Source organism: Carcharodon carcharias, chromosome 21, assembly GCF_017639515.1.
Source record: "Carcharodon carcharias isolate sCarCar2 chromosome 21, sCarCar2.pri, whole genome shotgun sequence".
Taxonomy (NCBI): Eukaryota; Metazoa; Chordata; class Chondrichthyes; order Lamniformes; family Lamnidae; genus Carcharodon; species Carcharodon carcharias.
The window spans coordinates 26,818,156-26,832,903 of NC_054487.1; the positions used below are offsets into that span (position 1 = coordinate 26,818,156).

At 42.5% G+C, this 14,748-nt stretch overlaps 1 protein-coding gene across 1 annotated transcript in view; it reads right to left on the reverse strand.

Moving 5' to 3' along the window:
* The window catches only part of cacna1c (calcium channel, voltage-dependent, L type, alpha 1C subunit), a 1,373,114-nt gene that overhangs the window by 267,386 nt on the left and 1,090,980 nt on the right, over positions 1-14,748 (reverse strand). Inside the window, exons 30-31 of the mRNA XM_041215565.1 lie at positions 7,737-7,820; positions 7,242-7,325 (exon numbers count right to left, since the gene is read on the reverse strand). Coding sequence (XP_041071499.1) covers positions 7,242-7,325; positions 7,737-7,820 — 168 coding nt within the window. The remainder of the gene's footprint in view (positions 1-7,241; positions 7,326-7,736; positions 7,821-14,748) is intronic.

Genomic DNA, 14,748 nt, shown 5'->3' on the forward strand with positions numbered 1-14,748 from the left:
CATCTTATATTGATGGCCTCTAATTATAACCTTTTCTACAAGAAGAAACATTAACTGAACCCACTCTCTCAAAACCTTCCATAATTTTAAACACCTCCACTAGGTCACCCCTCAGCCGTCTTTCTTCAAGGGATAAGAGGCCCAGCATGTCAATCCTTTCCTAATATGTATATCCAGACATTTTTGGTATGATCTCTATATATCTTCTCCAGTGCCACTATATCCTTTTTATAATATGCTGACCAGAACTGCATGCAGTACTCTAAGGGCAGAATTTTTCCCTCGTTGGGTGGAAGGGTACAGGAGTGGTTGCGAAGCCAACCGCTGCCTGCAATCGGGCCTGGACATAGATTTCACTCTCGTTGGCCAATTAACGGCCAGCCAGTGTGAAACGCATGCTGAAGCACTCAGTGCTGCCGGGGTATGGGCGGAAGGAGCGCGAGCATGAAAGTGTGCGGATGCACAGAGCTGCCTCAGGGAGTTGAAGAATTTAAAAATAAAATAGACAGAATTAAAACATGTTAATAACATGTTCCCTCATGTGACAGAGCAGGGACATGTTAGAAATTAGTTTGAAATTGTTTTTTAAGTTACTGATCAAAACCTCATCCTGCCTGTGGATGATGTTTCGCAAAAAATCCAAAGGCTGCTTGGCCTTTCTGCCTGCCTGCCAACTGTAAGGTGGATGGGGAGCCAAATTGTTTATTTAATTAAAACTTTAATAGCCTTTATAGGCCTGTTAATTGTCGGTGGGCGCATTGCCGACTGAAATATCGTACGAGTGCGCGTTGAAGTTGGGATGCTCGCCCGACATCTTCTTGTGTCATTTTATGTCAGGCATACACCTGACCGATGAGCGCAACATTCTGCCCTAAGTGTAGTTTAACAAAGGTTCAGTACAGGTTTAGCAAACTTCCCTAATTTACAATTCTATCCCTCTAAAAATAAGGCCCAGTGCTTGCTTTTTTGTGGCCTTGCTAACCTGCGCTGCAACTTTTAGCGATTGATTTAGTTGTACTCCAAGATGTTGTTCTGCTATTACACTTAGAAGCGCATTTTTCATGTAGTAAATAGCCTCTCTACTCTTCCTATCAAAATATACTAACTCGTATTTATCTGTGTTGAACTTCATTTGCCAATTATATGCCCATTCTGCAAGTTTATTAATGTCCTCTTCTAATTTGTTGCAGTCCTCAGTACTGTCTATACCCCAATTTAGTGTCATCCACAAATATAGAAATTGTGATTTTGATTCCAAAGTCCAAACTGTTACTGTAAATGTAAACAACAATTGTCCTAGCACTGATTGTTTTGGAACAACACCTTCCACCTTCTGTCATTCTGAATAACTACCCTTTACTCCCACTTTCTGCTTTCTGATTTTGAAGTCAGCTGGTAATCCATTCTGCTACTTGTCTTCTGACTCCACGTTCTCTGGCCTTATTTATTAGTCTATTATGGAGCACCTTATCAAAGGCCTATTGAAAATCTAGATAAATTATATCTGCTGCATTACTTTTGTCTACTCTCTCTGTTACGTCCTCAAAAAATTCAAAAAGGTTGATTGATCAAGCAAGATTTTCCCATTTAAATCCCATGCTGACCGTTCATTATTATTATTATTCATTATGATATTTCTCTGTTCCAGATGTTCTTCTATTATTCCCTTTAGTAAGGATCGTATTATTTTTCTACCATTGGCTGGTCTATTTATCTCATTGCTAATTGTGACATGTTGCTAGTGAAGTATGCATGAATAGTCACTGCCGATAGTCATTGGGCCAGATCTTCCAGTATCAGTACTGGTGATGCACTGAATTTAAGTTACTCTTGCATGTCGGAATCCTGAGGAAGTCCTGACATAGGCACTAGTGCTGCATTTGCCCGGCAAGTTTAAACTTTCGACAGGCTGATATGCACTGGCTGGGACATGACGTGAATGTCTCTTACACTGATATCAGGATAGAGATTTGGGCTAGATGCATGCTACTTACTTGGATACTTACCCTAGAAGTGTTATACTGTTTAATCTCTGGTGTAACCAGTGATTAACAGCATAACTCAATCCGCTATCACAACCGATCCCCCACTCACCCCAACAATTCCAACCCCCTGAACTGATTAGCCATCCTGATGGGACCAGACAGCACCCCAACCTGACTCAACTACACCCCAGCCTGACCTGATTACCCCCAGACCCGACCTGACTGCAGCCTGACCTGACCCAACTACCCCACCAACCTGACTACTGCTGCCAACTCACCACCCACTCACCCATCCACCCAGTTACCCACCCATTCAGCCACCCAATCTTTCACTCACCCACTTACTCACCCACCCACTCACTCACTCAAGCACTTACTTACCCACTAACCCCACTAAAAGACTTGAGAACTTTAAAAACTTACCTGAATACAGCAGCTGATGTCTTAAAAAGGGGGCACTGCTCCAATTTGCCAGTTTTATCCGGGATTGCTGTGCTGAAGCTTCCTTGTTGCAGGCAGGATTAGAAGATCCAGCTGAAAGTCCACCAAAAAAGTAAGTGTGCAATGATCTCTGCAAACAGAACCAATGTATGCAGCATCGCCACTGTTGGAAGATTTATCCCATTGGCCTGGATCTTCTGAGATCCAGAGCGGCAAAATCTGGACTTAAGTCTGTGATATGCGTCTCCTGCAGAAGTCTGGAAGGGCACACAGGCATTATAATTGCCCAGGGAGTTTAAACTTCCAAAAGGATGATTTATGCTGCCCAGGACCCTCTGCAAATGTTTCTTCCACTGATCTCATGTCGGAGTCTTGGCCTAGATATGCGCTACTTACCTAGATACTACCCCAGAAATGTTACACTTTGAAACCCCTGGTGTGACTCTAATGACAGCGTGCCTCAACCTATCACCACCCCCCAATACATACCACCCCAAACCTGCAACCAACCACCGACCCAACTACCCCTCGGACCCAAAAATACCCAACTGACCCATGTCCAACGCAAATCCCTGATCCCACGCCTGAGCTGACTAACCCCATGATCTGAATCCCCCCAGTCCAACTATCTGCAACTCAACCCAGCCCCATTTAACTAGCCCCGACCTGACAAACCTGTGTCCCATCCCAGCTGGCCCCATGGCCTTACCTGACTACCACCCACTGCCCCCAACCTGAGATCCTCAACCTGATTACCTGCACAACCCGACCCCACTACCCATTAACCTTATTCCACTGACCCAACTATCAACCGGACCAAACTACCCCCCTGACCCTGTAGTATAAGGCTCTGGCACATACAGTACCACCCACACAGTGATGTAAGAGAGCACATGACCCGCACCCAGGGTCAGTCTAGGTTTGGGCAGGGCTGTGTGTACCAGCAAGCATAGAGACAACTCCCAGCTTGTACCCTTTACTGTATATTTGTAAATAGAGTCAATAAAGACTTACAGTTAACACATGTATGGCTACGAAGACTTCTTCAGACCTACTGTCCTGTAACCAACATCCTACATCAGACCTGACTACCTCCCCAACTCAACCCAACTATCCACCTAACCTAACCTGACTAACACCCCTGATCTGACCCAACTAAACCACCGACCGGACCCGACTATCTCCCAATCTGACCTGACTACCCTTCCTGACCTGATCCAATCCCTGCCCCTGACACAACCTTCCCTGGCTAATCCCGACCCGAACCAGTTATCCCCCCAACCCGAATACTTACTCCCATATACCCAGTCACCCACTCAATCACCCATCCACTCACTCACCCACCCACTCACTCACCCACCCATCATCCTCTCATACCCACCCATTCATTCCCTCACCCACCTACTCACTCATCCACCCACTCACACACACACACCCACCCACTCCTCCACCCACCCGCCCACTCACCCGTCACACATCCACCCATTCGTCCACTCACTTACCAGCTGGAAGACTTGAGATCTTTAAAAACTTACATGAATATGACAGATAATGTCATAAAAAGGGGCATTCTTATGCACTGCTCCTCTTTGCCCGTCCTTCCTGTGCTACTGCCAGGTTTGGAAGTTCCAGCTGGAAGAGTGCAAAAAGGTCGGGGCAAAGAGATCTTCGTGGGCAGGGGCAATTTGTGCGGCATCGCTGCTGACCAGAAGATCTGGGCCTTTAATTTTGCTTTTCTTCCTGTTAATGGAGAATTATATATATTTCCTCCCCTGGGGTGTGTCAGCGAACATGCATCTAGAACAGAATGGCCTCGGCAGCAGGCATTACATCTGTATTTGGGTACTACTGCTTCAGATTTACAATTTACATCATACCATTGATTGGAATAAATGCCTCAGCCCTTTAATTAGGTGAAGCAATGCTGATAAATGAAAATGGCCAAACATCGCTTTACAGGGTGGGTTTTGATAATTAGATATTGAGCAGTAAATATAAATGAATTATTCCAACAAACATGAGATTTAAATATTGGAGAGACAGATGATGCTAGACATGAGAGAATATCTGCAAAAGGTCCAAATTTTGTAACACAAGGTTAGCCACTTTTTGAACTGTGGTGTATTTCATACCTAATCATATAAGACATTGTGGCACATCATTTAGCACCAGTCCAGTGTGTAACAATGTTATGAATTGAAGCACTATAATTTCTGCCAAAGCCAGGATGCCAAGTTTCAAAATAACCTGTAGTTATTGTCAATTAAGTTTTTGATTATATTTAATTCCAAACAAAACTAACAGATTTAATAGCAGCCACGGATGCTTCATGTTGCAGTTACTGATATGGCTGACATGGTGGTAGGTTGCTTCAAAAATTTAACCTGCCTTAAATCGATAGTGCAACATCTTTCTTTAATCAGTACCAAACGATTGTATGTACACAAATAATGGACTTCTGCTAGAAGCAGCTGCACACTATTGCTCTAGTTTCATAGACATCATTGTTGAAAGAGTAGATACAAGTACCTTGGTCAAAGACCTTTGACAAATAAGTGCATTGTGGTTACTCATGTTAAGAAAATCCAATCATGCTTAGTGACAGAGAGGTAACGCAAAGTTCAGTTATAGACTGTATAGCAGATATTCAAGTGCACACAAACTTATGACAGGTTTTTTAAAGTTTTAATTACACTGAAGTTCCAGTTAATTAGACTAAAACTGTTCCTTATTTGTTTCTAGTTAATCTTCATCAAATAGGATTTAATTATAAAAGTGTTCCAATGTAATCAGAGTTGCCAACTTTGGGGAGATATTAGAAGTGAGATTTATGATCAAGAACAGAGAGGCAGGTCACAAACCTATTTAAACAACTTGAGTTGTGTATACCTTTAAGAGTGAGGCACTAAAAGAAAATCCCATTTTTAAACCAATATGAGTGAGACTTAGGCCTACACAATTATGTTTGTTAATTATGCTTTTTTATTTTATTCGTTCACAGGATGAGGGTACTGCTGGCTAGGCCAACGTTTATTGCCCGTTCCTAATTGCCCTTGAGAAGGTGCTGGCTCGCTGCCTTCTTAAACTGCTGCAGTTCATGTGGCATAGGTATGCTCACAGTGCTGTTAGGAAGGGAGTTCCAAGGTTTTGATCGAGTGACAGTGAAGGAATGGCAATATAACACCAAGTCAGGATGCTGTGTGGCTTGGGGAGACACATGTTCCCATGTGTCTGCTGGCCTTGACCTTCTCGGTAGTAGGGGCCATGGGTTTGGAAAGTACTGTTGAAGGATCCTTGGTTAGCTGCTGCAGTACATCTTGTAGATGGCACACACTGCTGCATTTGTACATTGGTGGTGTATGGTGCCAATCAAGCTTTGTCCTGGATAGTGTCAAGCTTCTTGAGTGTTGTTGGAGTTGCACCCATCCAGGAAAGTGGAGAGTATGCCTTGTAGATGGTGGACAGGTTTTGAGGAGTCAGGAGGTGAATTACTCACCACAGAGTTCCTAGCCTCTGACCTGCTCTTGTAGCCACAGTACTTATGTAACTAGTCCAATTTAAATATCCATAGAGGGATCAGTGGTTTTTTTAAAGTCACCTGACAAGTTTTCAAGGCATGGCACACTTGGTAATCCAATCACTAATGTCAAATAGTTAAAAAATTATAACTCATATCTAATATATACTGGGGTAATTTTACACTTTACCGTTTGTGGGGTAATTTGGCATAGTTGTTTGCCCACCCAGTATAGAACCTACCATGGAAAAGATATGGGTTGAGTTCTACAATGGGCAAATAATTCAATTCATCAGGTGAGAAAAGTTAATCCACCAGCACTTTCTGCAGAGTGTTGGAATTTGTCTCAAATGTGTCTTATGGGGGTAGTGAGGAAGTCGGAACTCAAGGGTGATGGAGAAGATTTAACATGGAAAGTATGAATTACAAGGAAAAATAAAATACCCAGTAAAGCTCAACAGGTAAAGGTAGCCTGAATGACAGGGAAATTGTATCTGCAATAACAACTTGATTTCAGTGACTTGGCTGTGAAAAAAGAATCATGTTTGACTTGAAATGTTAGCTCTGTTTCTCTTTTCACAGATGCTGCCGGACCTGCTGAGTTTTTCCACACTTCCTGTTTTTTATTTCAGATTTCCAGCATCCGCAGTATTCTGCTTTTATTTGATTTTAAGTGATTGGTTTTTAGGAATAAACCGTTTTTTCTGGAACGTTCTTCTTTGGTATATAATTGGAACTTGGTGCATAATGCAACTTCTTCACTTTAGGGATGGGCAACCTATTCTTAGATCTCTACTATGGCATTAGGAGATATGCAACAGTTGCCCATAAAGCCCCGTGCAATTTTCTTCCCTTGCTGTGGTGAGATGTCTTTCCTTCACTTAGTCCCTTTCCACAAAAATACAGGCAAGACCAGCAATTGAACAAGCTATCTTGTTCCATATAAATGGTCTCTTTTCCTTTTTATATGTGCTATCCTATTGACAGGTGGATACTTAATAAACTTTTTGAAGCCGGCTTGCCAAAAAATAATGTTTGATTTTAAAAAAACTTATGGCTTTGCTATCCATGTCATATTAGGTAAATTTTGGCATTCATTTTCTAATCCAGAAGTCAGAGTAATTCAAAACTAAAATCACTGTAGGGACTATGCTGCACTCTGAACCTGCTATACAATTTAAGTCATGCCAGGCTTGGGGGACAGAAAAAAGGATGACATTACGAACATAAAATTGTAATTGAACAGAAGAATAACAAACAGGAGTGGAGCAGGCATGTTCATCGAGATGGTTACTTACGTTCACCTCTGTGATAGCTATATCAACAACGCTACCCACAACAATTAAGGCATCAAATATATTCCATGCATCACAAAAATAGTGCTGCATGTGGAAAAAAGGGGAAAAAGACAAGGAAACAATAAAAAAGAAAAAAAGGGAAGAGAAGAGAAAATAAGAGAAAGAGGTTACATGTGCACAGTATTTCCTCTTATGGACATGACTATCTCTGAAGAGTTCACCCTGAAACCCTTTGTCACCTACATATCCAGGACTTCAAACTACCAGTTGGAACATGTTAAGCCATTTTGTCAAAGAAAAAAATCACAATATTTCCACATGTGACAGCCGATTTGACCTGTGTTGCTTTCCTAATTCTGTGAAGTCTTACCAGTTCCATTGTAGTACTTGTGGTTAGTGAGACTAAAAGAATTAAATTTCTGACAAAGTGAAGTTGGTTAAGAAACAAAGAAAAAATAGACAGGTGCGATCTGGAAGAGTGTCATGTATACTCACATTGATCTCACTCAGAATGACGTCTATAATGCTGCCAATTACGATGAGGAAGTCAAAAACATTCCAGGGATCACTAAAGTAACCCTACATGGTGCAGGTGGGAAGTGGGGGTGGGGGTGGGGGGTGGGGGGGGGGGGGTGAAAGGCAGGTTAGAAGTTGGTCTTATATTCAAGAATTTATATGGCAAATATTCTCATATTCGACTCAAGTCAGCACCACAACATAGTTCTACACCATTAGCAGTTCTTGTGCTGGTCCAAAGCACATTTTCATATTATACCAGAAACACAATGTCTGATGATAAGAATCTACTTTCTCCCCTCCATTTTTTTGGGTTACATGATCAGGAGGCAGGTGATTTGGTTCCAGGCCTCTTTCCGTAACACATAGAGTCTGCCTTTAGGAGGCAGTGATCCCTTCCCTGTTTTTCTCCCTGTATGGAAATGCCTTGTCTCCATTTAGTGTCTACAGCTTTGTTGCTGAGATTGAAAACTCACAACACATGGATTACACTCTTGCTGGGGAAATTTTGCAGCAACTTATAATTTTGCAACAACTCAAACAATGCATCTTAAGAAAATGATTTGTTTTTGGTAGTTATGATGTAGCTTTTTAGAAGTACTCTTGGTGTATATTAAACTATGTAGGAGGCTTTTACTGTTCATCTTTTGTATCCTGATTTGAAAATAAAAGCTGAGGAAGCTTGAGAATTCTTCCCACATATTAGTACACGATGTGCTTTGTGATTTAAAACAATCACTCTTTTTGTTAACAATGTAGAATGTTATGGTTTTAACAAGGTGAACTTACATATCCTTTAAAATCAAATATTCATGATAGCTTCAATTTCATAGGTATCATTTTGTGCTTATGACTCCTGTCTCATCCCACTCCAGCTATGTATCAAGCACATAATTTCAGAAGCTGTTAACTTCAATAATGAAGTTAAAACATAAATAGTTTGGGGCTGGGGCGTGGGTAATGTTAAAACTAGCATTCTCAGGCACAGCACAGACAAGGAAGTATTTATAGAATGCCACTGAGAAGGGAATTTATCCACAGGCCAATGCTCAACTTAAAGGGGCGCAGCCAGCACCATAAAGTTATCTGGTAATGATTTTTCCTTATGATTTATCAACATGTTATTCCTGTAGTTAATCACTGTATACCTTTTAGATAATGGGAGATGAGATGGGGATGACAATATGCTTCTTTTTCACTTAAAAGAATTTTAAAAAATCCTCTTTTAATATTTGCAGGAACAGTTACATTTACCTTTTTTTCTAAAGTATTGCAGGAATTGCCATTGTTAGATTAGCCATTAGAATCATATGCCAATTCTTTTCTTTCACTGCTTATAGTAAACTCATGTTAATAGTTAAGTGCTTAAACTTAGGTCAGAAAATAAAATATCCAGGGCTGGATTTTCGTGTCCCAAAAAGGTCAGGAATGGATGCAGAAATTTGAAGGTAAAAACTGAGGTCTGTGGGGCTGGGGTATGGATTTCCCCTCTAAAAGAGTCCCACACAAACTTCTCACAGACAAGAACATGTTTGGGTTAAGTTCAGGTTGTGACCCTGCACGCATGACCTGTTTCGTTGGGGTCATCATTGACAAGCCTAGGGGAAATTTGTACTTCATGTCCCACAGTACTTTTGTCAGGTTGGGCAGGTTTTGGAAGCCTTTGGAAAGCAGCTAAGAAAGGTAAGAGAGTTTAGGAGTTTGGGAACCTTGGGGGAAGTCTGCTGAGGAGTCAGAAACATTCTGACAAATAAGTGGTAAATCTTTTGACAACCTCAAATATCATTATTAGATGCTATATTATAAGTAAGATGAGTTTTTACTGTGGCGATTAATCATAGGACTTTGAGCTGAAAAGGAAAGGTATCTATTACATTGCCCAGCATTATTTAAGTGCTGAGATACATTAGAATACTTTTTTCCAGTGCAAAACAGTGTATGGGAACTTTAGCGTCATGATCTGTAGCGATTTAAATGTCTGCAATGCCATAGGGGGAAAAAAGTAGCCACTTGCTACTGGAATTTTTTGAATGATGGGCCATCTGGTGTAGCTTAGAGAAACCTGAGCCATCTGTTCTTTCAGTTTCAATAAGCTCCATTATCTGGAGCTTTAATGTTTTGTTTTGACAGGTGAGCCCATTATGAACACTTGGCTGAGTTTCAAAGGCAAAGAACCAATTAGCTCAACAATGGGTTGTGTACATAGTTTGATTGATAGGCTAAGAGGTTATTAAAAGATTATTTGTCTTTGAGTGGTTATGGAGGATATATGGGGGAAATGGAGAGGTCTCGTAGACTCATAGATGTCTACAGCACAGAAGGAGGTACTTGGCCCATCGTGTCCATGCCGGTCAACAAAGATCTGACTATACAATCCCATTTCCCAGAACTTGGCCCATAGCCTTGGAGGCTATGGAAATGCAAGTGAATTTATAAATACTTCTTAAATGTTACGAGAATTTCTGACTCAACCACCCTTTCAGGCAGTGAGTTCCAGTCTCCCACCACCCTCAGGGTGAAAATATTTTCTCCTCAACTCTTCTCTTAGCCTACTATCTCTTATCTTAAATCTATGCCCCATGGTTATTGACCCTTCTGCTAATGGAAAAAAGTGCCTTCCTATCTACCCTATCTATGCCCCTTGTAATCTTATACACCTCTATCAGGACCTCTCTCAATCTTTGTTGCTCCAAGGAAAACAACCCCAGCCTATACAATATTTCCTCAGACCCACCAGCCCAGGCAGCATCCTGGTAAATCTCCTCTGCACCCTCTGTAATCACATCCTTCCTATAATGTGGCAACCAGAACTGCACGCAGTACTCCAGTTGTGACCTAACCAGCATTTTATACAATTCAAGCATAATCTCCCTGCTCTTGTATTCTATGCCTCAGCTAATAAAGGCAAGTATCCCATATGTCTTCTTAACCACCTTATCCACCTGCCTTGCTACCTTCAGGGACCTATGGATTTGCACACCAAGGCTCCTCTGATCTTCAGTACTTTCCAGGGTCCTACCATTCATAGTGCCTTGCCTTGTTAGCCATCCCCAAGTGCATTACCTCACATTTTTCGGTTGAATTCCATTTGCCACTGCTCTTCCCACCTGACCAGTCCATTGATATCCTCCTGCAGTTTATGGTTATCCTCCTCACTATTTACCACCCTAGCAATTTTCATGTCATCCGCGAACTTCTTGATCATACCACCTATACTTAAGTCCAAATCACTTATGTACACCACAAACGGCAAGGGCCCCAGCACCGAGCCCTGCAGAACCCCACTGGAACCAGACTTCCAGTCACAGAAATATCACTTTACCATCACCCTTTGCTTCCTGCCTGTCAGCCAACTTTGGATCCAATGTGCCACCTTGCCTTGGATCCCATGGGCTCTTACTTTCTTGACCAGTCTGCCATGAGGGACCTTATCAAAAGCCTCACTAAAGTCCATGTAGGTCACATCAAATGCATTACCCTAATCAACGTTCCTGGTTACCTCTTTAAAAAATTCAATTAAATTTGTTAAACATGACCCTCCCTTAACAAATCCATGTTGACTATCCCTGATTAATCCATGTCTCTCCATGTCCAGAATTCTTTCTAGTAACTTCCCCACCACTGAGGTTACACTGACTGGCCTGTAATTTCCTAGTTTATCCCTTCCTCCCTTTTTTAATAATGAGACAATGTTTGCATTCCTCCAGTCCTCTGGCACCTCACCTGTGGCCAGTGAGGATTTGAAAATTACTGCCAGGGCCCCAGATATCTCTTCCCTTGCCTCCCTCAACACCCTGGGATACATCTCATCCAAGCCTGTGGATTTATTCACTTTTAAGATCGCGAAACCCACTAGTATCTCCCCTCTCTCTATATTAATTTCCTCTAATATTTCACAGTCCTCCACCCTGATGTATATACCTGCATCATCCTTTTCCATTGTGAAGATTGAAGCAAAATATTCATTGAGATCTGCACCCATGTCTTCTGGGTCCACACACACATTACCTCTATGATCATTAATTGGCCCTACTCTTTCCTAGTTATTCTCTTGCTCTTTATATATTTAAAAAACCTCTTTGGGTTTTCCTCTATTCTACCAACCAATGCTTTCTCATGCACTCTCCTAGCTTTCCTAATTTCCTTTATAAGTTCCCCTCTGCACTTTTTATACTCCTCTAAGGACTCTGCCATTTTGAGCCCTGGGTATCTGCCATAAGCTTCTCTTTTTTTCTTAATCTAAACCTTTATGTCCCTTGACATCCAGGGTTCTCCAGACTTGGTTCCCCACTTTGTCTTTATGGGAACATATTTGCCCTGTACCCTCACTATTTCCTCCTTGAATGCTTCCATCTGCAAGTTGCTGCTCCAGTCCACATGGGCCAAATTGTATCTCATCTTAGTAAAATTAGCCTTTCCCCAGTTTAGAACTTTTATTCCCGGCCCAACCTTATTCTTTTTCATAACTAGCCTAAATCTAACTGAGTTATGGTCACTATTTCAAAGATGTTCCCCGACTGATACGCCTACCACTTGCTCAGGCTCATTTCCGAATATTATGTCCAGAACTGCCCTCTCTCTTGATGGACTTTCTACATACAGGCTAAAACAGTTCTCCTGGTTGCAAATTAATAATGTTGCTCCCTCCCTACCTTGCACACTAAACTATTGCAGTTAATCTTTGGGTAATTAAAATCCCCTACTATTACTGCCCTATTATTCTTACACTTCTCTGAAATTTGATTACATATTTAATCCTCTACCTGTCCCTGACTGTTTGGGGGCCTATAGTATACACCCAACAATGTGTTTGCTCCTTTTATGTTTTTTTACTTCTCCCCATATGGCTTCATTTGATGATCCTTCCAAGGAATCATCCCTCCTCACTGCTATAATTGATCAATATTTCAACCCCCCCTCCTCTTCTGTTCCACTCTCTATCTCGACTGAATACCCTATAACCAGGAATGTTGAGCTGCCAATCCTGCCCTTCTTTTAGTCAAGTGTCAGTCATAGCTATGATATCATACTCCATGTGCCTATTTGTGCTCTCAGCTCGTCTGTCTTATTTCTCTGGCTCCTTGCATTAAAATATATTCCATTTAGCCTTGCTAAACTTACTTCTTTCTTATCTAGCCTATATTTCCTCTGCCTTCCAGACTCACTTACTAGCATTTTAACTACTAATTCCATCTCAGCTTCTCTCCCCTCTGAACTGGTTTTCAGGATCCCATCCCCCTGCCAAATTAGTTTAAAACAGCCCAAACAGCATTAGCAAACCTCCCCGTGAGGATGTTGGTCCCGTTCCTGTACAGACGTAACCCATCCAACTTGTGCAGGTCCCACCTACCCAGAAATGGTCCTAAAGCCCCAGGAATCTAAAGCCTTCCCTCCTGCACCATCTCTCCAGCAACACATTCATCTGTTCTATCCTTCTGTTCCTATATTCACTACTGCATGGCACCAGGAGTAATTCAGAGCTTACTACCTTTGAAGTCCTGCTTTCCAATTTCATACCTAACTCCCTAAACTCTGCTTGCAGGACCTAATTTCTCTTTCTTTCTACGTCATTGGTCCCAACATGGGCCATGACCTCTGACTGTTCACCCTCCCTCTTCAGAATGCCCTGCAGCTGTTTCATAGCATCTTTGACCCTGGCACCCGGGAGGCAACATACCATCCTGGAGTCATGTCTGGCAGAAGTGCCTGACTACTGCCCTCACTAACGAATCCCCTACCTCTATTACCCTTCCACACTTCTTCCTCCCACCCTGTGCAGCTGGACCACCCGCAGTGCCATGGCTTTTGCTCTGGTTGGCCTCCACAGGGGAACCATCACCCTTATCGTTTTCCAAGGCTAAAAAACGGTGTGCGAGAGTTACTCCAGTTGAAGGCACCTCCTGCACATATGATCATCCAGACCACCAGGAGCATCCAGGATTTTCCACATAGTGCAGGATGTGCAAATCACGGGACTGGGCTCCCCAGACATATCTTAACTAAATAGAATATGGACCCTTCCTTTTATTTTACCTTTACTCCTGCTTGAGTATAAACTAGATGCTAGATCCTCTAGATAGACTAGATCCTAAAGGTGCTGCTGACTGCCTGTCCCAGGGTCCTCCTCACGCACTTTCCTCTAGGTGCTGCTGACTGCCTGTCCCAGAATCCTCCTCTCGCATTCTCTCTAGGTGCTGCTGACTGCCTGTCTCAGGTCCTCCTCTCGTATTCTCCTCTAGGTGCTGCTGACTGCCTGTCCCAGGGTCCTCCTCTCACTCTCCTCTAGGTCATGGGGATATGAGGAGGCATGGAGGATATGAAGGGGCATGGGGGGGTAATGGGAAACTGAGGGGGCGGGGGGGCTTGGATAGGGTTTTGGCGCATGGGGAGGCATGGGGGTGGATGAGTGGTGAGCATTAGGAGGTATGAGAATGAAATGGAGAGCTGGGCCAATGTCCCTGAGAGCCAAGGCATGCCTTCTAACCAGCCGCCTCAGTGCCAGAACTCCTCCGATGCTGCCTCAGGCCTGCCTAGGGAGACAGCAGGCCCGAACCTTGTTGCAGATGTCATTAGGAGAAGAAAATATGGTGGGTATGGGAGAGAGTGACGGGTTTGGGTTAGCAAAGTCAGGAACTGCCATGACTTGTGTTTCCCAAACCAAACATGAAAATCCAGCCCCTGGGGTTCATTGTTCATTGCTGATTCATGCTTTATCTACAAAACTGAATCATGGGGCTGAGTACTCCAGATACTCAAAGCTCAATGCCATCAACAAATCTTTTAACTAATACATATCTATGTGTTTAATAATTTTGGATGACTGCCAGACTTCTTTTGCTGATTACTGAGGCATCCTCAGAAATGTTTTAGAGAAAAAAATATCCATTTCAGGCAAATTACAGAAAACATTCCATTTGGCTTTTGAAGAAATGATACTTGGCAGCTAAAATGTCCATTACTGAAGCATTTTAAACTTATGAATGCGTGTCAT